Source organism: Trichoderma citrinoviride, assembly GCF_003025115.1.
Source record: "Trichoderma citrinoviride strain TUCIM 6016 unplaced genomic scaffold BBK36scaffold_2, whole genome shotgun sequence".
In the NCBI taxonomy this organism is placed as follows: Eukaryota; Fungi; Ascomycota; class Sordariomycetes; order Hypocreales; family Hypocreaceae; genus Trichoderma; species Trichoderma citrinoviride.
In genome coordinates, this window is record NW_020194710.1 from 2211772 (window position 1) to 2236679 (window position 24908).

General features: G+C 54.7%; 6 protein-coding genes across 6 annotated transcripts; 5 read left to right on the plus strand and 1 right to left on the minus strand.

Moving 5' to 3' along the window:
* Window positions 1-4428: 4428 nt before the first annotated feature.
* Window positions 4429-6452, plus strand: BBK36DRAFT_1110964 (hypothetical protein; the record flags this gene model as incomplete). Its single annotated transcript, XM_024889647.1, has 5 exons — window positions 4429-4799; window positions 4869-5564; window positions 5635-5847; window positions 5915-5973; window positions 6049-6452. 5 exons carry the CDS (start codon window positions 4429-4431, stop codon window positions 6450-6452), a joined length of 1743 nt encoding a protein of 580 aa, XP_024753234.1.
* A 529-nt stretch (window positions 6453-6981) lies between these two features.
* BBK36DRAFT_1188924 (phosphatidylinositol-4-kinase) lies at window positions 6982-12991 on the minus strand (the record flags this gene model as incomplete). Its single annotated transcript, XM_024896602.1, has 4 exons — window positions 12760-12991; window positions 9712-12669; window positions 8533-9654; window positions 6982-8466 (listed from the first exon to the last, which is right to left on the minus strand). The coding sequence occupies exons 1-4, from the start codon at window positions 12940-12942 to the stop codon at window positions 6982-6984; spliced, it is 5748 nt and encodes a 1915-aa protein (XP_024753235.1). The 5' UTR covers window positions 12943-12991.
* A 327-nt stretch (window positions 12992-13318) lies between these two features.
* Window positions 13319-14173, plus strand: BBK36DRAFT_1134373 (proteosome beta subunit protease; the record flags this gene model as incomplete). Its single annotated transcript, XM_024892284.1, has 2 exons — window positions 13319-13425; window positions 13486-14173. 2 exons carry the CDS (start codon window positions 13319-13321, stop codon window positions 14171-14173), a joined length of 795 nt encoding a protein of 264 aa, XP_024753236.1.
* A 682-nt stretch (window positions 14174-14855) lies between these two features.
* Window positions 14856-15798, plus strand: BBK36DRAFT_1138329 (hypothetical protein; the record flags this gene model as incomplete). The annotated part of the gene is made up of 3 exons (XM_024893234.1): window positions 14856-14873; window positions 15347-15591; window positions 15624-15798. The coding sequence occupies 3 exons, from the start codon at window positions 14856-14858 to the stop codon at window positions 15796-15798; spliced, it is 438 nt and encodes a 145-aa protein (XP_024753237.1).
* Window positions 15799-16901: 1103 nt separating this feature from the next.
* BBK36DRAFT_1138330 (hypothetical protein) lies at window positions 16902-18308 on the plus strand (the record flags this gene model as incomplete). The annotated part of the gene is made up of 5 exons (XM_024893235.1): window positions 16902-16969; window positions 17001-17545; window positions 17675-17688; window positions 17747-17847; window positions 17909-18308. 5 exons carry the CDS (start codon window positions 16902-16904, stop codon window positions 18306-18308), a joined length of 1128 nt encoding a protein of 375 aa, XP_024753238.1.
* A 3621-nt stretch (window positions 18309-21929) lies between these two features.
* On the plus strand, window positions 21930-24098 carry BBK36DRAFT_1110553 (hypothetical protein; the record flags this gene model as incomplete). Its single annotated transcript, XM_024889599.1, has 4 exons — window positions 21930-22665; window positions 22736-22795; window positions 22908-23434; window positions 23499-24098. The coding sequence occupies 4 exons, from the start codon at window positions 21930-21932 to the stop codon at window positions 24096-24098; spliced, it is 1923 nt and encodes a 640-aa protein (XP_024753239.1).
* Window positions 24099-24908: the final 810 nt, after the last annotated feature.

The window sequence follows — 24908 nt, forward strand, 5'->3', positions numbered from 1 at the left end:
GTTCTTGGGCCTAAGCGAGACAATGCAATACTAATCCAGGCTGTCACTGAGGAGGACGCACCCAGAACCTCGAATTCGACGTTGGCGGGCAATGAAGAGAGCGGCAGGAACAAGACAGCGGTCGACAAGAAGGGGTTGAGAGAAGAAGAGAAAAGGGATGCAAACTTCAGGAGAGCGACGGACGGCCAGGCGTTAAGATGCGTGCGTGCCGGCTATTGACTGGCTAGTTCGTCCATCCATCCCATCCCCATTCACCCACCATCCATCAGACTCGGTCCCCTGTCGGCCGGTAGAGCCTGGGCTGCGTCTGTTAGGCCGATCTCGTAAGCCATGGGTGCGAGTGAGGCCAACAAAAGACGGAGCTCAGTGCTCAGGTAGCCCGCCCCTATCCCTGCCTCGCTGCTGTCCCCTTCTGCACACGGAGGATCCAGGCGCCTCTTCTCGCTAGCCATTGCGGTGGAGGATATGAAAGACTGGATGCGAATCAGGTGGTGTGGTTGGGTTCCGGCTGCGACAGGTGTGGTGGGAAATTGCCCGGGGGTTCAGACCGCAGTGGAACGAACACCGAGCATTGACGACTGCGCAAATACCTACATGCATGGAGAGACAGCAGAAAACAGCAATCACACAGACATTGCCCCAAGTGCCGGCGCCGGCTCGTATGCATCTGCTGCTCTGCAGTTCCAGCATCCTGCTTCCTGCTCCTGTCCTCGGCTCCCTTCAGATACGAGTGCCTGTACCATCAGCCCGGGCGGCAACAGTGTGGAGGCTGGGGCTTAGTCCAGTTAGCGGGCGGTTATCACGAGTGGGGACGCGGAATGGCTGAGGTACGAGAGGTGCCCATAATACTTCGTACGAGAAGTATCCATTCGGCTGGTATCCATCGCTGGGTGCTGGTGTTTATTTGTGGTATCAAACTGTGCCAAGAGGGCCTTGGTAGGTTGGGTGCGAGCGCCATGTGCGACTCCGAACTCCGTGTCGAGCAATCCCAGGACTCACTGGCATCGACAGAGCGTCTTCCTCGGACCAAGCCGTCAGCTAGACGTTGATGCTGTGTATGACGACCTCATCAGCTCGGGTGGAGCTGCAGTGAAGGCTGTTTCTGAGCTCGCACCGTTGGCTGCGCATGCACATGCTTCTCAGACCCGGCGCACGGAGTAGTATTGGACTGGAGCCTTCGTACATGCATGCATACCTAGGCCCAAGAGTTTTGACTTTCAGTGATGGCGTTAGGGTGCACCGTCCCATCTCCATGGCCTGCTTCTGAGGAAGAGAGCTGTTTGAGACTGGTTGCAGTCGTCGAGCATGGTGTCGTACTTGATACACTGAATGATAGCACGGAGTAGTCCGGAGAGCTCCCGGGCATTGACACTCGAGAGGGCAATGAGCTGCGTGGGCACCCGTCCAGATCGGAATGCAGACACTGTGGTATGGGAAAGATAAACAAAGTCTGGAGAGCCCTGTCCATGTCATCCATTTGGTGTTGTTATTTTCCCTCCTCGCGGTCTTTCCCTGTTCGTGGTAATTTCCACGCTCAGGAGGGCATGCTGCGCTCTCGGCCTTTGTCCAAAAATGACCCAAGAAGCGGATGGGGCAATTGGGGCTGCAAGGCCGGCCAGCCAACGGGAAGTAAACGTGCAGGCTGCTGTCAAAATCGATCAGTTGTTGCCGCTTTGCGTGATATGGCGTGTTAAACTCTCAGCTCTCCTCAACACGGTCCAGGGGTAACTGCAGGTGGTCGCCACTGGTTAGCGTGCTCCCTAGCAGGTGTCGAAAGCAAAAACGACGGGCATTTGGATGGAGCAGCTTTCACTGATGGTCTTCAGCTGTCGCGCTGTATGACCGATATGCACTCAACAGGTCCAGGGACACCTAATAGATGGATGCGCCCGCCGGTTCCGAACTTGGCGCAACGGACCACTGCAGGTCCGGCATCGTCGAATATATTCCATCGCTGTCTCGATGACAAGGTTTGTCTCATTGCCTCCCTGCTGGGTATTGCGCAAAGTAGGTACGTATGTACTCGTACAGAGCACAGGTAGGCAGTCTTCACTGTAACTCTTGCACGACAGCAGGCAGCTGCCCTATTTTCCCTCCGTGTGGAACGGGCACCAGTAAAAGCAACCTTGGTCCAGAGGGATAGGATTTGTGATGCAATACGGGGCACAGAGCTCTGATCCTCGAACAGACCAGTGCCAAGGGCATGCCACGCATCTGCACATCTACATCGTACCAGCAGATAGCGTGGACGCGTCGTGGCTGGTCGAAGCTGACAATCGGCACTGTTGATCTTCAGGGAGGAAGAGAGATCAACAGGTCGTCGGAGAGCGATCGGCACCAACAAGCTTTTTCCACGCAAACTGTGCGCAAGTCTTTTTGTGGGAAAGGTCCCACCTCCACAGTCGTCTCTGAAAAGCTATGATTGCGGACGATGACATCTGCTTTCTAGACAAGCAGCAAACCAACTGAGTCACCGTCAAGCAGGCCCACTGTCCAGCTGGAAACACAAGGCCGGCGATGCTGATGTTCGGCCGCGAGCTGAAGAAAAAAATTTCTCCTCGTATGCTGGCTCCATCAGCAGTCCACCTTCGCTCTTGTCAGGAGAGGATCTAGTGCTCGTGACAGGGCTCGAGTCCACGTCGAACGACCTGTTCATGCATTGGTGAGATATCAATGGCATCATGTATCCGTACTTTCTCACCTGAACGCACATTGGCATGTGCAGCACGCGCCTGGGTGAGGCCTAGTCGATACGTAATATCCAGATAACTCTGTGGAGGCCAGAGACCAGAGTTTGCGGTGGGCCGCGCAATCCTGGATGGATGCATGCGGGGGCTCAAGGTTCGACACCTCGCGTGTGGCTGTTGGCACTTCGTACCTCTTCGTACCACGTCGCACAGCGGCTCGAGGTACCTCCGTGGGCTGCGGTGGCCCTTTTCCAGGAACGGCCTACCCGGAATCCAGGAACGGACGTCATGGAATGGGATGGTAGAAAGTCAAAACGTCGAGAGTGGTGCATCACGAACTCAGTTTGGCCGGCCGACAAAGCTGATGGTAGATGTGAGTTTTACGTGAATGGTGATGAGGGTTGGGCGGTGGTGTAAAAGAAAAAAAAAGCAAAGATGGTGAGGTGTTTGGGTATTGCAAGCAAGAGAAATCTCCTACACCGGCTCGCTCCTGCCGATAGAATCAGCTGCGATTCGGTTGCTCCTGCGGCCAAGAGAAGCGAAGAATACCTCGCTTTGTCAGCATGAAATTGGCAAACAATTGCAATGGTCACAGGGAAGAAAATCGTTGCATCTTCCAAAAACGAACAACGTGGACACGACGAGATATCACCAGCTGTTCCCAGGCTCGAATTCACATGCTGCGACGTATCGCTGCTGTATCAGCCGCAGGTCTACGGAGTATGCATCATCATTTCCCTACATTCCACTGTCATCACGTACTTGGTCGGTACAAGCCAAGCCGCTTTTGCCTTTCTCCCCTGGCCCAGATGAGCTCCGGAAGAGACGACACGGAACGACACGAGACAAGACAACGCCTCGTTTCGGAGACAGTGTAACCGGGAAGTTTCTCGATATACTACTACTACTAAGGTAGTACGAGTACATACCTAGCAGACACGGCTATTCGACGAGAAGGAGTGTCAAATTCTCCCACCATCGGCATGGCTTGGGTTCGCATCCAGCAGTTTGATTCCATGATGCCGTCTTCCGTACGAATGCTGTCTTGCAGCAGCATGTCTACCGGCAAAGTGTAATTATGCCTTCCTGATACTATCATCACCGGCCTTCTATCGGCAGGACTGGAGCCGCATTCTACTGAGCGGATCGATGGAAGCATGGGTTCAAAGCTCTAATCGTGCGCTAGGCCGACCTCCGCCGCTGTGCGTCTCCGGCGCTGCACTTTTTCTTCGCCGGATTTATTCTCCGACGAGCCGACAGCTTTGCCGTGGCGATTTCTAGGCAGTTCTAGACCTTGAGCAGCGACCCAGCTGTGTCCGTCGTTCGTCAACATGCACCGTTCGTGCTGGTCCTCGATCCATGACTCCAGCCTTGTTGTGTGCCTAGGAAAGCAAGTGACGAACGAGACCGCTCTTCTAAGACTCGGGAGCTTGTTTTACTAGCACCTCGTAATGGACAATCCAGCTCCCAAGCCGCGGCCCATCGGTCGAATAAGGCACCGCCAGCCTTCTGCTAGCTGACGCCTCGCGTCTTGACCTCGCGCTACGCGGCGCAGGTGCTTTTAGTTGGTTGGTGACTGAGCCGCGAATCAACAGGATTTTCGCGCTACGTCATCTTGCGGATTGGACTACCTGAGGGATGTGTCAGTTTCTTACCGTTGCCCATATTGTTTCTCCCTTTGGGCGTCCAATTGATTCAAACGTACCGCAACGGCACCGGCTGCTGCAGATTTGTTGCAAACATGACCTCGCCGGACCGGCCTTGGCTTAGCCATGGCGATAGCCTCTACCACTCTCCCCTGCACACGAGGACAAATACCCTGACATCCCTGATACGGACCCGATCTCAGCAAAGCCTGTCGAGTCCACGGCCACCGGCTGCGGCACCGCGCCATCATGCAGACGACGAAGAGGCTGGGTCCATGCGGAACTCATGGATGCGCAATGAAGACGAAGATATCTCGAGACTTTTGCGAGACGAGCACCGGCTGTCACGAATCCTCCTTGGCCCGCAAGCGCGGAGCTTGAAACTCATCGGGAGAAGCAACCCGCGATATCGCTGGGAACGGTATTGGAAGACCGAGGAGCAGCTTAAAGCCATGAAGAAGCCCATGTAAAGACTGTTCCAGTGCCCTTGACCGAAGTGCAGAGCCGAGGAGCTGACCATTCCCCCGTCTTCAAGACGCGAATACTACCAAAGAACGAATTCCCTGATACAGCAATACATGTACATCGATTGTCTCCTCGACTCGTCCATCCCCCACGAGCTATTGAATGAGTATGCAGACGAGCTCGAGGCCTCGGCTTTCAAGCCTGTCGACGTCCCAGATACCATTGCCGAAGAGACGCCCCAGGCATCGTACCAGACGCCATCACATCTGGATCAAGTCGCTGGCTCATACGGCTCGGTCAACAACAACACCAGTGGAAAGAGTAGCAGCTCGTCATCTACCCTCAAAGCGCCGGCACACCCCCAAAGGCGAACTCCCAAAGACATTTTCCGCTCTTCTGAGAACCTGCCCCTACTAGAGCACCATGGCGATGAAGAGAACGAGTCAGACTTGCGACCGCAATCCCCCGGACGGGTTATTCTGCCCAAGGAAGCCGGTCCGCAGCCGAATCTGCCCTGGCTGGAGGACGCTGACCTAGACCACGACGACCCTATCGTGACTCTAGCCATTTGGATCAACCTCATTGCAAACATCATCCTCCTGGCAGGTAAAATTGCCGTCATCATCTCAGTTCCCTCCATGTCTGTCCTTGCTGCTCTGGTTGACGCAGTCCTCGATTTGCTGAGTACTGCCATCGTCTGGACTACCACACGGTTGATCTCGTCAAGCCAACGGGATCAACACAATTATCCCGTTGGGCGGTCACGGTAAGCTCGTTATTACTGTGCCTTGCGGATCTTGAGATGTCGTTTTCTCACTAACGTCTGATACCCTTAGGCTGGAACCCCTCGGAGTGTTAGTCTTCTCGGTTATCATGATAACCTCCTTTTGCCAGGTTAGCCTGCAATGTATCCAACGACTTGCTGGGCCTGAGCACAAAGTCCTCCAGCTGGGCATGCCGGCCATCATCATCATGATATCGACGATTGTTATCAAGGGCGGCTGCTGGCTATGGTGCCGTCTCGTCAGGAACTCAAGCGTCCGCGCCTTGTGGGTTGCACTTCGGTTATTTGCTGCCAATTGCCCGTTATGCAGGCTGACCCCCTATTTTCAACAGAGCCGACGATGCGATGACGGATGTCATTTTTAACATTGGCTCCATTTTGTTTCCTTTAGGTAGGTCCATAAGGCTTTTCTCTTGCATTCTACTATGGACGCATTTCTCTAACATGCAAATTCTCCACTTGCCAGTGGGCTTCTATGGACACATCTGGTGGCTCGACGCTTCCGGCGGTCTCTTGCTCTCCCTCTTTGTCATCTTCATCTGGAGCCGCACCTCAGCTCAACACATCCGCAACCTCACGGGCTTCTCCGCCCAGCCGGACGAGCGAAACCTCCTCCTCTATCTGACGATGCGTTTCGCCACGGCCATCCGTCAGATCCAGAACCTGCGCGCGTACCACGTAGGCGACAAGCTCTTTGTGGAGGTGGACATTGTGCTCTCGGCCAACACGCCGCTCAAGGACAGCCATGACCTGAGCGAGGTGCTGACCTACTTCCTCGAGTCAGTGCCCATCGTCGACAGGGCTTTTGTCCATGTCGATTACCTGAGCTATAACGCGCCGACGCACATGCTCAAGCAGCCGGCCTCATGACACGACACGACATGACATGTTCCTTTTTGAAAGAAGTAGCCCCACTGGAAAGAAAATAGGATGCTACAGTATGACGTGAGCTATTTTCGCGGCAATTACTGATTTGGTCTCACTATTTTTTCACTGTTGGAACGATTTGCTGAACTTGGTGCGTTGACGAGTATTTTTAGCCAGCCTGGTGTTATTCTATACATAGCTGAATCAGCTTGGGTGTCGCGAATGCAGTTGAAGAAGCTCGAGATGACTTGCTTGCTTGGTATGAATGAAAACTATTGCTATCTATAGGTATTGTGTGTTGTGTGTATTCCACCGTAAACCTTTCCCTTCCCTCCTCTTCTCCTTCTCTTCTATTAGACCACCTTTGTCCTCGACCAAAGTTATTACCAAAGTCTCCTCATGGCTTTTCCAAGAGGAAAGAATAAAACCCGCAATAAACGCAACAAACACAACAGAACATATAAGAACAATGGATATGAATAGAAGAAATGAATCGAAACGAAACCTAACGATAGAAATGAATACAGCCCGCTCAGTAAGGGATACCATTGGTAAGCAGCTGGAACTGGTCGTAGATGCCCGTGCTGTAGCTCGAATAGCTCTTCTTAATCAAGTCCTTCATGAAGTCGGCCGCCTCGCGCTCCGTCTTGTCCATGACGAAGCGGTCCCTAAAGTTCTGCACGCTCTCGGGCTTGAAGCAGGGCAGGCCGCTGTCCATCATGAGCTGCACGATCTGGCTGAGCTTGTCGCAGTACTGCCTGCTGGCGAGGAAGGCCTTGATGCAGAGCTGCTCGAACGCCTTGAAGCTCTGGTGCTCCGTCGAGCCGCCCATGACGGCCATCATCTCGCTCGTCAGCTTGAAGGGCGCGCGCTCGAACTTGATGCCGCCGGGCGCGATGTCGAAGCAGAAGCCAAAGTCAATGTGCAGGATGTGGCCCGCGTCGTCAATCATGATGTTGCCGTTGTGGCGGTCCTTGAACTGCAGCAGGAAGGAGATGACGGAGTAGGCGGCCATGGACTTGACAAAGTTGCTGCGGGCCTGCTGGAAGCGGAGGGAGTCTTCGTTGCCGTACTTGGACACGAAGTAGTCGTAGAGCCCGTTGACGGCTTCGCGGCCGAGCATGTCTCGCGAGATGGAGTTGGGGAGCACCTCGATGACACCGCAGCCGGGGGCCGTCGCGGTGACGTGGTACGGGAACACGAAGACGTCGAGTCCGACGTTGTGGAAGATGCCTCGGAAGGCGGCAATCATCTGCAGCGCCAGCACGTCCTGTCTGCAGTCGTCGCCGACCTTGAAGATGCACGACTGCCATATCTCGACGGTGTTGTCCTCGGGCTCCTTGCCCTCTCCTCCTGCCGTTCCCTCCAGCAGCTGAGCCTCTTGCTCGAGGCCGCCCTTGTGCTTCTTGATGCGGAAAGTGGCCATGTAGGGAGCCTTGGCGTGACTCTGCAGAGGCTTTCCAGACTTGCGATCGATGCCAATGACGATGCCGTCGGCGTCAATGGGAAGATAGACACCGACGTCAACTTGAATCTTCCGCAGCTCTTCCTCAATCTTCTGCTTCTTCTCTGGTTTCGGCCGCTTGATGTACGGTTTCAGCTTGCCCGAAATGCTGGTGACTTCGTCAAAGAAGGCAAACTCTCGCTGGTAGAAGTCTCTGTCCTCGGGAGCAAAGCTGTCAACCATCTTGGTCATGATGGCGTCAAGAGTTGGTTTGATAGCATCGGGAATCTGCGCATCGTCGTCCTTGTACGCGTTGGCCTTCATGTTCCAGATGATCTGGTGAGCGAAATGCTGAGAAAACTGCGCAGTCTCAAGGATATATCGCTCCACGTAGCCGAGGGTATCGTAACGCAGCGTTTGCACAATTTGAGGCACGTAAAAGAACGTGATATCCACGGAATGGCTCTCCAGAGCTCGCATGGCGTATTGGATAAGGAACGGATGATCTCTGTATGCTGGTAGGAAGAGAGTCACGGCAGTGAGCGGATTGACTGGTTCCCAGAACAAGAGATACTGTTTTGACTCGGATTAGACTTGTCCAATATGCGAAATGGTGATAATAGGGGAGGCGGTATTTACCTTTAGTTGAGGGCCGACATCGTCAGGTAGATGTCCTCCAAGGATGAGAGAAAGGGCCTCAGGCTCAGAGATGGCTCTTTCCGGCATCGCAAGGAGAAGCAATCTGATCTCGCGAGTCAATCGGGGGTAGTGGAATCTCGTCGCCAGCTCAATAGCAATTGCAGGGTCTTCGAACCAGGCAGTAGGCACCAGAGGCAGGAGAGCAGCTTCCGTCGCAGCTTTCGGCGAGCTGTGATGAAGCGTCAAGTGAGCATGGTGCTGGTTGAGAGGGCTGATCCACACTGTCAGACGCGATTGCTCGTTCTCCAACAGCAGTTGCAGCAGCTGTTCCTTGGAGCGTAGCGAGTTTACGCCGGATGTGTTGGCTCCGATGGGAGCAACCACTTTCATGGCGGCGAGGACATCGGAGATGAGGCGGAACTCAGTCTTCAGCTGCACAAGGTTGCTGCCAAACGACCACCTGGGTGAGTTCCTGAACCAGGAGAGACCGGCCGACAGAATCTTGCCCTTGAAGCGATACTGGGATGTAGCGTTGATGATTGTGCTCCATCGTAGAACCTGTAGACCAAAGAGGACAATTTGCAAACGCAGTTCTCTTGCCAGTGGATGGGACGTGCAATGCTTCACGGCGTCCAGAGTCAAGTCGAGCATGCGAATAAAGATCCGCTGAATGTCGGGGCAGCCAAGCCTGGTGGCATTGAAGTGGCTGCTGAAGAATTGAAGCAAACGAGCGTGAGGAGACAGAATGTCGTGCACCAATTGTCGCTTCTTTGCCAGCATCTCCAGCTCGCTTGGCGCGAATTCTTCCTTGAGGAAGAAAGGGTCCGGATGGCTCAAGGCTGGATGAAACAGCCCGACCTTGCGAGAGATGCTAAGCTCCCACTGCTGAGCAATGGAGTTCAGCAGTTTGGGCTCCAGTCGCGGATTCTCGTTCATTACACCGAGCCACAACGAAACGCCAAGCTTAATGGACTGCTTCGTGAAGAGAGCAAAGGGTATGTTCACGAGATAGCGAGCGACGGCCGATTCATCTTTCCCGCCACGGCACAACAGGGCGGCTGCCCGTCTGAGAATCTCTCGAACCTCGTTCAAAGAAGTGGACTTCTTACTCAAGATTCGAGCCTCAATGTGAGCCAGAGCAGTGGCCGCATTAGCACTTTCAATCACCGTAGTCTGGACAAACGACGACCGGCGGTTCATGTTCATGAAGGTGATCAACTCGGATCCCCTATCTGGCAGCGTTTCACCATAGCGGTACTCCTGGCGAGTAGTATACTGAGCGATAAGGTCAGACGCTGTGTTGAGAGCAGTGTCTCCAACGCGGTCGAGCGACTGCAGCCTGCTGTCCGTTGACGGGATGATGGATCCAACTTCCAGAGCGAAAGAACGACCGAGCGAAACATGGCCGTATGCGCCGTCGTCTTCAAATTCCGACAAGTATGTCTGGAGAAGGCCTTTGACATCCAAGGGCGCCAGGTTGATGGCAGTGGTAACCCATGCCTTGGCCTTCCGGTTAAGGGCGTCCAGCGTCCAGCGACGGAAATCGTAGTCGTCGGATAGTTCCAGCGTCACATCGCCAAGCTTGGAAGTGAAGATAGACCGCGGCGTGTAGACATCGGTCTCAGCCTCCAGACAGCTCGTCCATAGGAGGGAGAGCAGCTCCAGCAAAGCGAAGAGGGATGTTCTGTGACACAACGCCGAAGGGACGTCCTTGATGATACGGTCCGCGCACGCAAATGCGGCCTGTTGGACTCGCTCGATGCGATGACAGCAATTGCGGAAGATGGAGACAAGCTGAGTGGCGGCATACTGGGAGGAGAAGCTTGGGTCAATGCCGGCGAGCGTCTTCTTCAAGTACTTGTCGACGACAGCAGCAGCAATTCCCTCCATCGTGCTGCTGACATCTCCCTTTCGCATGGCCGGCTCCAAAAAGTATGTCAGAGCCTTGGTGCAATCGCCGGCGTCGGCGCGAAGACTTTCAACCAGGTAGGCGGCTTGAAGGAAGATGACCTTTCGGTAGCTGAGGCTCTTAATGTCAGCTGCCTTTGAGGGCACGAGCTCGCTGAGAAGCTTCTTCTGCATCGCCTCTCGCTCGTTGCTATGCCCTCTTCTCAGGACGGTATTCAGCTCAATGTCACTCTCGACTTGCTCGCTGCGTTGGCTCGCCACCAATGCGGGAGAGTGCACGGCAATCATACGAAGCTCATCGATGTACTTCTTGCCACGTTCGGTAGTTGTCATGAAGCCGTGTACAACAATGTTGAACCACGCATCCCTTAGGAGAACATACGAGTCGTCGTTTGCCAGGGGTTCAGAAGCAAGATCATTGCTGGCCATGAATACGGCGAGAGGATGAAGCAGCTCGCCAATCTCCAGAGCAGCCAACTGCACATCCGAGTCTTTGGTCTGCCCGGATGCGTGAGCGTCTCCGAGAGAAATGATGCTGTCCAGCAGATGCTCCCAGTAGATGTCGAACAAGGGTGAATCCCGACGCAGGCGAGCAGAGATGTGGGCGCGAGCTCTCTTGACTGAGCCCAAGAGGAAGTCTTTCTTCTCTACCACGCCAACATGGCAGATCCTCGAGTATAGCTTGAGAAGAGAGCGGAACTCCAGTTGGCCTCCACTAAGGGCCAATGTAGCTGCGCCAGCTATGACTTGAGTGTCCACACTGACGTTGACCTTGTCGAGCTTCTGCAACAGCATGGATTGGGCAAGAGCCGTAATCTTCTCATCGTCGCATGCTGCTGCGATGCCGCATATCGCCTGGACAACGTTGCCATAGATGATGGCCGTTTCTTCCTCGCCGTTCATCTGAAGAGAAATGGCGCTTCCCGTAGAGTGTCTGTTAGCATACACAGGGACCAAGTTCGCTTCGCCGGCGGTGCCATTTGCTTGCAGCGCAATGGCTGCATCCGAGCCGGGACTCAGAACATTGCCCAAGGTATAGAGAGTGCTGATGACTGCATCTTTCGAGAGCAGCCTCAGGACATATGCGAGACTCTTGGATGCCACCCCAACGGTGCTGCCCTGAGGTATGGTTTGAACGAGGAAACGGGGAAGCACGCGGCTGACAGTCGACGAGAATGCGGGAGCGATACGACAGCTTAGAGCCAGGCACTGCAGAACAGTAGATGCCAGTGTTTCATCGGCCATCTGGAGAGGGTCTTCCAGTGCCTCCTGCAGCCACGTGGTGAGAACGTCCGCATCCGCAATCTCCTCATTCAGCAAAGCACAGTTTAGGTACGTAATCATAGCAGCAGATTTGACGGCAAAAGCAAGCTGTTGCTGGGAGTGAGCTCCAAGCCGTACGAAGTCTGCACCGGCCTCGATGTAGTGCATCTGCTCAATAGCAAGGCCAGTATACGTCTCGACTGAGCTGGTATCGGCCTCTGCATCCAGACTTGCGCCGGACCTCGAGTTGCCGTCCTTGGACATGAGGATATCCAGGATGTGAGTCGTCCGAAGGCGCTCCCCATCCGCAACCATCAAAGAACTACTCGCCAAGACCAGCCACATGAAGCTGCGCTGCAGCAGCATGGCCCCAAGGGGTCTCCCTGCTGCAGCGTAGTGGCGCAAATGCCTCTTCCACTCCTTGACGTCTCTGTCCGAGCTGAGGGAGTTGCGGATGGTGGAAATCGCGGTCTCGACTGCGACCAGAAAGGGCTCTGAGAGGAGCTGTCGGATCTTTTGTATAAGATACAGCCGGCCGTCCACTCTCCAGAAGTCTGCCTGGGCGGATACCGCATCGAGGAAGCCAACGAGCGCAAGAGCAACGGTCGCGGTGCGAATCGCATCGTCCAAATGGGGGTTCTCCGGGTCTCCGACGTGTGGCGACAAGACATTGTCGGCCACCTTGATGCAGTCATTGGCGAAGTGCCAGATACCATTGGAGATCTCGTCGTGAAGCTCGTGATGGTTGTTTCCAAGCGACAACAACGCAGCTGTAACGTGGAAGGCGAGCGACTCTGTCGGGGATGGTTCGATCTTGCGAAAGAAGGGCGAGGGGACGAAAACTTGAGTATGAATGTCGAGCATGTAAGGAATCAATCGGTAAGAGAGCTTCTGAGCACTTTGGCTGGATTGGATATTCGGCGCCGTCTTGCAGAGCGCGAGGAGGACCTCAAACTCGCGAATGGACTACAAGTCAGGTATAATCAGTTAGCTTCTGGCCGTCTCCGTCTTTCCCCGTGTAAGTCGAGATGCGAGAAGGTTGCTGACCATAGGGACAATCCCCAGAGAGCCGTTTGGCTTGGAATCAGGCCCGGACCGGCCATGTTCGCCTCCCCGTCCTCCAGAATGGCACGCCTTGTACAGTCGATCGAGGTCTGTCTTGTCCGTCGCAGTCGCAGAGCTCGCTGCCGAGAGCAGCGCAATCTTCTCGAGCGCTCTGGCGCGGATGTCGCGCGTCATGGTCGCAGTTCCGGTGTCGCAGAGCTCCGGCTAGCACTACTGGGTGATGGGTACAGCTCCCACAGAGCTGCGCAGACGTCTTTCCGCGACGTCCAGGTAGAAAATGTCGCCCAACGCGCAGTTGACGGAGATAACGATCCCCTTCTCGCTCCCGCCTGGTAGCACATATTAAGGGGTGGTCACTGACCAGAGGCAATCAGGCTGCTTAGTCATCGGAGCTACCCCCCAGTTCCCGGCCTAAGCAAGGCTCCCACCTTGACGCGTGCATGCTGTTGCGATATAGCATCAAAGACCAACGTCAGGCCATCGTCTGCTGCCATCAACCTCTTCTCTCACCAGCGCCGCTGTAAAGAACCATCCTCGAAACACCGCAAATATGGCCGCCATGTTCAGCCAAAACCCGCTCATGAATGGGCCCAACTATTCCTTCTCAGATGTGCCCAACAAGGCCCACGGCGAGCCTCGACAGCACCGCTTCAACCCGTAGGTCATCCGGCTTGTCTCTGGTCTGCTTGTCTGCATTGCACTAAACCATCATTGCAGCTACTCCGACAATGGTGGCTCTACGCTGGCCATCTCCGGCGCCGACTTCACCATCATGGCGGGCGATACCCGTCACACCAGCGGCTACAGCATCAACTCCCGGATGGCCCCCAAGGTCTTCAAGATCGGTGGCACCACTGCCACCCAGGAAGACGCCACCATCGTCCTGTCCGTCTGCGGATTTGCCGCAGATGGCGAGGCTCTGCGCGACCGCCTGGACACCGTCTGCAAGATCTACCGCTACCGACACGGCAAGCCCATGTCGCTCAACGCCTGTGCCAAGCGACTGTCCACCATTCTCTACCAGAAGCGATTCTTCCCATACTACACACATGCCATGCTCGGCGGCCTCGACGAGGAGGGCAAGGGTGCTGTCTACTCCTACGACCCGGTTGGAAGCTACGAGAGGGAGCAGTGTCGAGCCGGCGGTGCTGCGGGCAGCTTGATCATGCCCTTCCTGGACAACCAGGTCAACTTCAAGAACCAGTACATCCCCGGCAGCGGAGAGGGTCACGAGCTGAAGGAGAGGGAGCGCCGCCCCTTGACACGGCCAGAGGTCGAGACTCTTGTCAAGGATGCCTTTGACGGCGCTGTGGAGCGCCACATTGAGGTCGGCGATTCTCTGCAGATGCTGATTATCACAAAAGACGGCATCGAGGAGGTCTTCCTGCCTCTAAAGAAGGATTAGATTATGAATGCTGTTTTTGTCTCTTATTTTGGAATGCATAAAGATGTATATTAGCCGTTCAACTTTGAATGCTCAAGAAGCCTCATTTGGACGCACCCTGGACGTTTCAACCCCGCGTGACCATGATGTCTCTTAATATCAACTCCGCTTCACGATACCTGCACATGTAGCTACGCAGCCCTGCAGCCCCGATGGCACCACCCGCACACGTCTGCTTGGATCTACGACATTTTAACCACGGGTTCAAAGGCGGTGTACTTGCGCGCGGAACACGGATAGTCCCTTTCCAGTTAACGCCTGTGATGTTGCCGCATCCCAGCTCCACAGCCGCTCATTCTGCCCTTCTTTGAGGCGCCAAATCCTTGCAGCTCTGCAGGGCACCTGAGCAGGGAGGGACGGGGGACAGAGCATCCGGCAGTAGGCAAAGCACTTGTCTCGTATTCGACCCTACATAGTAGGTAATGGTAGTGAATTCTTTCGTACCCGTGCGTGAAGGTTGTCTTCGAGAGCTCCGGTTGGACGGCTGGCCAAGGCAACTCGGCCAATCCTACGACGGAGTTGCTCAGCCGAGCTGACTTCATCGGCCTCGACGACGCCCTCGGCCAGCTCAGATGAGCAAGATACACAGATCTCTGGATGTGAGCCGAGCTCAACCTCGCACAGACGAGGATCGTTACGAACCATGGATATCGAGGTGATGGTGAGACTAGATTCAGCTGCGGCTGCGACCTCGTATGATTGGCAGTGAGTTTGCGTCATCTGTGAATGATAGGTTGTCTGAAAGTAAGCCGGTCTTCAGCGACGACTAGCAAGGGACAACTCCCATCACGTTGAATTTGCATCATGCTGAATGCTGTTCCCATCCCAACTCTGTTCATTGAGCGTTTACCGCCCCCCCGGATAGAGACGGGGAGAACCTCCAAGCTCTTCTTCAATATGTCGCTCAACTTTTGGGTTTGGGGGCCTATGTCCACAAAGTCGTAGCTTCATGAAGCCAGAAAGGCAATTCAGGACCGACACAACTTGGGCTCAACAATATCAGATATCAGATATCAAGAGCCGATACTTTCCTCGGAAAAGGCAACAATGCAATTGGCGCGGCTGCGCATGGTCCAACAATGATGGTGTTATGCATTGGTAGATAAGGTAAAGGCAAGTAAGCATGCCCTGTAGATGCCTTCATTAGAGAAGGCGCACAACTCAGCTCGGAAGCAAAGACAGCGCGTCGACATTGAGAACTGGTCAGAATTGTGGATCACTTCTCCCAAGGCAAATTCGATCCTCTGTCGTAGCCCTTTGCGTAGGAAGCTGTCCGGCCATTTTGCCCCAAAGCCTGCGGAAATCGTCCATTGTGTCCTCGCCATCTTCATGTCCATGTTGCTTGGCGCAATGTCCTATCAGAATCATCACGTAAAAGGGTTAGTACCTTACAAACCCATGGTTGTGACAGTCTCCAGGGGTTGAAGGCGTCTCGCCGTCCCAACAATGCCTTGTCGGAGGTACAACGTCCCGAATGGCTTCTCACTGCCTGGCTTTTCGCATGGAACCTGATGGCAAAGGGCAAGGATCCAGCCCTCCCACGATTACGTGGCAAGCAGGAAATGCCGGTCCCAAACACGTGGTGAGAGCTCCCTGGGTAGCCATGGCGGAGAGACCGACCAAAGTCTCGCGGGTGCGGCGGCCTATGCAATTCCGCATGCCTCCCATGCCAGCAGGAGGGCTAGGTCAAAATCAAATGGCGGGGTATCCTCCAGAAGATGCCATTGAGCCCCCCTCTGGCGCATTTTTTTTTGGTGGCCGAGTACCTGTACAAACAGATGGGCCAAATCAGAGGGGCTCTTCATCCTCGAATGCACGTATATTCGTAGAACTGCAGCGTGTGCATCGATGGTCCCAATCAACGCAGTGTAGCAATCGCGAGGCGCAGCCTGTTGGTTATCCAATGGAAGCCATGTTTCGTACGCATCGCTCATTTGGCACTAGGCGCTTGAAGAAGGGATAGACAAGCCAGGAGGCAGGTAGGGATGACACGCTTCTGCCGGCCTCACTGTTTACTGGGCAGATATGCTACTCGCAGTGTGATCGCACTTTGTAACGATAAGCTGAGCTGGCAATGCAGCTGTTGTGGCGTGCAAGATGGGAATCGCCTCAGGCTTCTCCCGGCAGGCCTCCCAAAGCTTCAGCGTATGAAAACGACGTTCCTGGATGGTCTTATCCGCGTTGGGTCAACATGACGATCGACCGTTCGCGCCTACGTGCTGTGAGAAGCAATCTTGTCAAGCTTGTGTTGCGTATTCGAAAGCTGTCGGACCCGGGCGAAACTGCAACCGCGGACACTTCGCCACCACGAAGAATCGAGCTGCGACCGAGCGTGAGAGGTATTGTCGATCTAAAAGTGACGAGTAACTGAAGTGATCCAGGCGAGGTCCGTATGATGGAATTATGAAGAGAAGAAGGAATCAGTAATAATTCAACTGGCAGCGATGGCTGGCGAGCCTACTTCACTTCGTACATAATAGTACACTGTCCGTTGAGGGGCCGAGACATGCCGGAAGCCCTGAAGGACCCCCAGCGATCAGGACGATGAGACACAAGCATTTGCAATCTGACAGCCTTGATCGCGAGTTAGTGGCGTCATGGAGTCGCTTCAGCCCTCACTCCGAGGCTCTGATCTCGGGCAGCTGCTGTCCCGAGCTTGATGCAGATCGTGTAATGGAGACGACAGAAGATGGAAAGGAAACGGAGGGAAGAAGAGGTTGGAGCAAAGTCAACAGGCTACGTCACACAATGCGGGGAGTATGTAATCGAGCAGATGGAGAGATGCAAGATGCTCGACAGCAGACGAATCTGTGAATGTTCAGGAGAGGCCAGCACCTGACAGGCAGCGTGACGAGCAAGCAGGTTTGCCATCCAAGGAAAGCGATGTCGTCATTGCCAGCACCAGCTTCGACGCGGATGCAGGTGCTGACTGGCCGTCCGAGCAGTTCCTGCCTTGTAGAGCGCGAGCAGCAGTTCAAGTTAATCCCAAGCCAGGCAAGATCGGCGCCCTTGCAGCAGCAAGCTGGATAAGCGTCCACGATAGCGGTGGCAGCCCCAGCCTTGTCTCTCCTCCTGCAACTGTCACCGTCGCCGTGGACGTGCGAATCGACGATGTCTGCTTCGCACAAGAGATGGCATTTGCGCATGTCGACGCAGATGCGGCAACGGGGCCATGCGCATCCGCTAATGCACACGAGCCACGGACGGCCGCCAGCCTGCAGCCCTGGGCACTGGCGCGCGTCTCCTCGTCGGGGTGTCGCTGTGCGAGTGGTACCGCTGCTTGTGCACCTCGACAGGCTTCTCCAGCGAAGCCACGGAGCGCTTTTGAAATCCGTGCGTCTTCCGAATGGCCTCACCCGGAGCAACACATCCGCCCTCGTCTCGACTTGCTAAGAAAAAAGGCACCAAAGCAATGCCCTATGGGGAGTAGCGTTTGCCGAACTCCTACTAACTACCAAATAGCACTGCTAGGCCAGGTACGAAGTACTTGGCAAGCGGACATCCGTGCTGAGACGACATACCGAGTGTGGACAGTCTACGATGTACCTGTACTCCCAGGGAACCCGTTCCTGGATGTTGGTTGTGGAGTGGGAGATGGAGATGTGTATGGAGATGGGAAATGGATGCAAGAACGGGTATGGGCTGCGCTACGCGTCGGCCGTGGTTGCGTGGGCACAGCTTAAACGAGGGGTCAAGGTTTGGCGAGAACCTGCTTTTTCGCCCCGTCCGCTTTGGTGCCTCTGACTTCATAGCCAGGGTCCAGCTCAAGGGTCCAAGCCAGGGTGGCGGTGTTCGCGGGGAAAGCGCCTCAGGGAATCCAGCCCTCTGTGGCCTCAGAGCCATTGCCGACTATCAGCGCTGGACGCTGCTGGGAAATCTGGAAATTCTGCTTCTGCGCAGGTACCGGCCTTGGCTTGTGACAGCTAAAGAGAGAGCAGGTCGGCTGCCCCAGGCGCTGCCGTCAAGGCGAGCGCAGCAACGGCCCGCGCTGCAAGGACAGGCCCAATTGCCGGTCGATGGGGAACTGCGCAAAATTCGATACTGGCGGCATCGAGAAACCAAAAACCAGCATTTCCCCATGCTCGTTATCAATTGAGGCATGGCAAGGCGCCCATGCCCCTCCCGCAGGCCAATGCCCATGGTGTGTGACCAGCCCAGGCGGTCGATTAAGGTATCTTAGGTCGCGGGATGGGCTTCACACCCTTGCGTCAGGGAGGCTTGGCCGCGAAGGTACAAGGCCGGGACGTGAGAGGGGTGGGCCGGCAGCAGCAGAGATGGAAAGTGATCGACGGATTCCATGGACCGCGAACCAACAACTTGCCATTGCTGGCGCGGCCTTCAACGCGCCAGACGCCGTCGTCGAGCTGCTTCACCTCGCACAAGCAATACTTCGACGCAGATCCTGCTTCTTACTGGCGCCGTCAGAAGCGCCCTCCGGAGCCTAGCGGATGCGGGAGCCGTTGATTCTCTGTACAAGGCAGCGACCGGCACGGATTACAGAGGGCCCGGGCGAGTTGGAAGTGGGCTGCATCGCTAGCCCTGCCTTGCGCATGCGTACATGTACCCATGGCTCGTGATCGATGCTGGGCCAGAATGAAGGAGAAAGACGGAGAAATCGAGATTTACACGGCAGCTCGTCACGAAACATGAAGCTATTCCGGAGCACGTCCAAGAGCGATGCTACGTCTTGCCGATCCGAGCCACAATCACGCTATACGGGCAAACTACCCATCGGTGGATGCGGACGAGGGGCCTTTGTTTCATTTCAATCCATAAGCGCGCTGGATCCAGAATGGCTTCATGGCCAATGCTATGCCTGTGCCCCAAGTGGCGCACCATGTGAATCTGGATGAAAAGGAAGGGGAAAAGGCAAAAAAAAGGCCATAACTCGGGCATCGCTGAAGCTATTTGGTACTATGCCATGGGCTTTACGTTTTTTAGACCGACCGGCCCCGACCCGTTTCGGTGAACCCGTGGGCTGCGAGGTTGTTGTGGAGAGCTGCTCCAGGCCTGCTTTTGATTCTGCCCGTCTATACAGCGAGTCTCTGGCCAGCCGATTGCTCCGAAAAAAAGCTGAACACGTAGCCATGATTGATGGATGGGTGTGAAAATGCTGACGACGCTGAACCAGTGGCATCACATTACACAGAAGGGCTAGCGGCAACTGAGACGAAGACAAGAGCTTCACCTTGACTGATGGCAGAGTGATGCTTTTCGTCAGGTTCGTCTGCTATGGCTAGCCACGGATCGTGACATAGCTTTGCGGTGGCGAACCAGGCCAGGGAAAGCCACATGCGGTTCCCGGTTTCCGGTTTGTTTTAACCTCGTGCGACTGAGGCGTCTGATTTCGCAAGGGCTGCCCACCCGTCCGCCACACTTTCAGATGTTAGTGCCAGGGTTCAGTTCGCAGCTGGCTGGCCAACCGGCGTTCGAGCTTTTGCTTGTCTGTATGTACATAATGGCTTGTTGCTTCTGTACCTATCATTGCTGGTACCTATCGATGTGGCGACCTTTGCTGTCTGCTTGCCCCTGCCGGTTTCTCGCGGGCTCCATGCTCCATGGCTAGCTCCATCCTTGTCCACACGCCCCCAGGGCGCCCTTCCTCTCTCACACGGCGCCTCTTGAACAAGCTATGCCGTACGATTTACGCCGTCCTGATTCTATGAACGTGCTGGGAGACGGGGTGTATAGGCAACTCCGACTCAACAGAATAGCAAAGCTAGGCACTTGGCTACCGACCTCTAGCACATGCAGGTCGTCGCTCTGTCAAGCCCAACGCCACCTCGCTGAGACTCCATATCCATCGCAAGAATTCATGCAGATAAGCCACTTAGCTTTCTCTGTACATCTTTCCCTGCTGACGAAGCCAGAGAAGGTTTGTACCGGAAATGTTGGCAGCTCTGTGCCTTGGCTACGTTTAGTCTGACCAGGGGCTATGCAAATCTCCGCTTCCACAGTTGATTCGGTCTAGACATTGGTCGACCACCAGGTCAAGGTAGGGTTGTTCAAGCCGAGTACAAGTACGAGGTACCCAGGTACGTCTGATTTCCCAAGAGCTTCCTGCCCTTGGTTCGTGCTTTTGCTTGTACTTTCAACCTGAGCTACACTGTGCCGGAAGCCTGTGATACCGCCGGTTTGCCCGTTGAGGCGATATCTTCAGCTACAAAGCAAGGCAACTTTCTGGCGTTAAGCCATTGGAAACAAACAGGAAACCGTTTTCAAACCAGGCACCGTATGTACTATGCAGTTGTCATTTCCTTCTTGAAAGGCACTTGCTTGGAATACACCCCCTTGGTCTGACAAAACACCCCGACAGGACAAATCGGGCAGGGCAACTGTAGCTCTGGAGCCTGAGTTGCCTCTTGTCTCCTTCGATTCGTCGCCCCTGGTATAACCGGATCGTCGTTGTCGGTCGGTATATTCAGCTGTACAAGCAGAGATTGGTCGAGATCTTCTCCAGCCCTTGATCTTCATCGGGCTTTGCCTGAGTCCAACGACCCATCCCTCGTCGAAGGGGGTGACTTGCAAGGCTGCATCTCTAGGCGCCCTTCGCCTACTTGCCGCGAGACCCATCGTTCGCTGTCTGCTCATACGGTTCTCTGACTGGTGAGTGGTGAATCTGAGAGCCCGGCTGCTGCTCACCGACTGGTGTAGACAATTTTAGCACTGACTTGTCGTGCAATGATCCGCAGGCGTGAGTAGCAAAGGGTGTGAAGCGATTAGCTCCGCTGCTCCCTTTTCCTTCCAGTTCAAAGCTACGACCTACCCGAGCAAGCTGAGCCGCCGCCGCCAAAGGATACGCGCCTTTTGCACCTGGTATGTTGAGTTTGACCCGGTCACTTGGCTCGATCTGACATGGCTAGCAGCCATTGCTTTCCATGAGTGTCGAATCAGTCACCTGCCATCGAACTGTTCCCGGCCGTCAGAGGCAGGCTTCTTTCTAGAACGAACCGGCAACCTGCCTTGAGAGTTTCTCTTTCAACCTAGCGGCACAGAGCTGCTGCCAGTCATCACCAGCTTCTCCCACCAAAGTGGGTTCTCCAAGAGGGAACTGCCGGCTCTGGGCTGTCCAACTTGCGCATTATCTCGCCAAAAAAAAGGACAGAAACCCCTATAGGGTATTATCACCCCTGCCACAGGCACAATCCTCCTACAGCAGTCGCATAAGGTGCATTATCCGAGTCACTGATTTCCCCAGACCGGGCTGGCCCTTCCTTGTCGCTCCGCCCCAGAGGCAAATCGTGTTCTTCTGCACCCCTGAGGGCATTTAGCTCTGGGTTCACGTCACCTGTAAAGTCAGCAGCCCTACTGTCAACGCCGGATACTTCGACTCTATCATTCGGAGAACGGGCTCTACGTTGCCACTGCCTCGAGATCCGAAGCAGTGGTGTAAGGTTTGCTCTCTAGTGGCCGCGTCCTTCGGAGGGCTTTCATTCGTGGCGAAGGTTAGGCTCTCTCTCTCCTTTCGGAGTATGCAAAGATACAGCTCCTTGCATATGAAAAACTTCGGGCCTTATCCGCAATTGAGGCTTCGACGAGATTATCTGGGCTAGACGAAAGATTATTCAGCTCTGCTCCTCGGACACACAACTCTCCCCAACCAAACCCCCTTGTAGTCGGCTACACCAAAAGCATAAAAATACTCGTGCCGGCGGACTCGAATATCAGGCACATCCAGACCAGCCTAGACTCGGGCCCAGCATTCAAACCCTCTTCAATGGGCGACGATTCACCCCCCTCCGACGCTGGGACGGGGAACGTCGAGCCCATCGTGCCAGACGGGGCGACCAAGGGGCGTGCAGTGCCTCAGAGTCAGGACCATGAGCGGTTGACTCCGAGGCTCGACAATCACCATGGCCTGCTCAACCATCCGGCAGTCTCACAGTATCCATCGCCTCCCCTACACGGGCAGGCCCCGTCGTCGACATTCTTCCACCGCCAAGGCCCCTACAATATGGCCTCTCTGGCGAATGCCCTCCCCATGGACAACTACCATCACGTTCAGTACCAGAGAGGAGTCCATCAGCCAAGATACGCTGCTGGGCTGCCACCGCCCATGGCTCCTCACATGCCGCCGATTCCTCAGTACACCGGACATTCACCGATTTCCATGGTGCCTCCGGGCTACTATGTGCCACAAGCCCAGCATATCTCGCCGTACTATGGCGGTGGCCATTTGCCTGTCGGTCAGGTAAACGCGGCGATGCTGCAGAGGCAAAACGTGGCATATTACCCAAATCCGGTACCTATGGGACACCCGCCCACGCAATATTACTATCCCCAGACGGCTCCGTATCCCGTCCAGATGCCCAATGTGCAACCGGTCCTCACCTCGGGCCAACAGCATCCTCGCGCAGAGATTGGCCAACGCGTGTCGACAGGGCCCTTAACCCCTAACCAATCGTCGGATGGTTTGCCACTGCCTTATCCATCTCAGAAGAAGCCTACTCATGGTAAAACTCTTCAAAAGCCCCTTTCCTTACCCCCTCGTGGTCAATAGGCACTGAGAAATATGCATAACAGTCAACCTGGAGGAGCAGAAAAACTCTGCTCGACACTCGTCGCGTAAGCCTCGTCAGACTGGTAGGCGGCACCCCTCCCCAGCCCTTGCCTGTTGTCCTATGCCTTTGCGGGCTCTATCCTTTCATCGTGTCTCGTCAACTGGGATCAGTGGCTGACTGTGTCATTCGTACAGGAAATGCTGTCTGGATCGGAAATCTGCCACCTCAAACCGACCTTATGACCCTCGTACGCCACGTTTCGAAGGAGACAAACGGACTCGAATCCCTGTTCTTGATTGCCAAGAGCAACTGCGCGTTTGCCAATTTCAAAGACGAGGCTTCTTGCATTGCTGCGCAAGTCAAACTGCACGAGTCCAGATTCCAGTCTGTACGTCTTGTCAGCAGGCTACGAAAGAATGAACTCGACGGCAGTTCTGGCCCATCTCCGCCGACGGGGCCGGCGTTGGGCCCAAGCAACTCTTCCAGACCGACTAGTCAAGCAGCAAGTAACTCGGCCGTCAAAGTCGACGGCGTGAGCTCGCCCGCTACTACCGACGGTGAAGAAGACTCGGCAGTTACCGTGCCTGACGCGGTGGCAAAGCACCATGACAGATTCTTCATTCTGAAGAGTCTGACAGTTGACGACCTTGAGCTTAGTGTACGGACTGGTGTCTGGGCAACGCAGTCTCACAATGAAGAAACGCTGAACGACGCGTTCAAGGTGAGGAAGCTGGATCATGTCACATACCCGATGCCATCTTCGTCTGCTAACACGTGAAAAAAAGCAATGTAACAATGTATACTTGATATTCTCAGCCAACAAGTCTGGAGAGTACTTTGGGTATGCACGAATGATTTCCGAGTTCAGCCCATCTCTAGATTCGACCATCAAATTTGCACCGGTGCAACGATCGACGAACGATTCGGATCTCACGAAAGAGATTCTCACGGACGCGACTGAATATGTCCCCAAGGGTAGGATCCTCCATGATCCAACTAGGGGAACGATTTTCTGGGAGGTGTATCAAGATGACTCTGAAAAAGTCGTCGATCACAATGCCAGCGTTACCAACGGGACAGACGGCGCCTTGAACGGAGAGGAGGAGGAGGAGGAGGAAAGATCGTGGGGAAAGCCGTTCAGAGTTGAGTGGCTGTCGACGTCTCGTCTTCCCTTTCATCGGATCCGGGGATTACGAAACCCCTGGAACTCCAACCGAGAGGTCAAGATTGCGCGAGATGGTACAGAGATCGAGCCTTCTGTCGGGCAAAGGCTCATCGGTCTTTTCAACACTTCACAAGGATCCGGGTCGACGGCAGGTGGGAGGCTGCCGGCTGGTGCGATGCCCAGGTATCAACAGATGGGATCGTATGCACATGCACAATAGGCTTGCCTTGCCCGTTGCCTCTCGGTCCTCTACCCTCTACTGTCTTCGTACTTGTCCTTGCTTGCCTTCTCTGGCACCCTGGTTCTTCTTCCAGGAAAAAAGTTTACGCAAGTTTTGCCCTGTACTTATATCCACGGTTTCTGGAACTATGTTTACACGATGATGGGAGCCGAAAGCGATGAATATCAGGTCAACGAAGAAGGACAGGCGGCTAGGAACATCATTTGTGGTTATCTCTGTCTTTGGGTATATTACGATGGCTTTTAATATGTTATATGTGTGGTCAATTTCATATGGATTACTACCAAAGCGCACCTTTGCCTGCGGCATTGTTCGGTATTCAGCATTGTGATTAGCATGAACGAGCTGGTTTCTCTACGGTAAGAACATGGACGTCTCCTGCACCGTCTGTTACGCAGCTCCTTGCCCTTGCTACCATGGCAGTATGGGAAAATACAGAGCCCTGGGAAGCCTGATCTTTGATTTACAAGATTTGACGCTGGACGGGCATCTGGTTCACGCCTGTTGCCAGAATCGTCTAAGTACTCGCCACTAAACTTGGCCAAAAAGTATATGTCCCTGATGCCGTGGAAGGCTGTCATGGTAGAGGGTGCATCAGCCGTGGCCGGGGTGCCCGATGGCGTGACGGGAATCACTAGAGACACTCTCTGTCCCTCGTGAATTTCAATCGAAGTGTTTCGACTGCTTCCATCGTCATGGCCAAAACCCCATGCCCGGAGATGCCATCATTCGTTCGTTCCTTGGCCATTAACTGGAGTTGCCTTAACCTGTAAGGTAAGGGTCCAATTC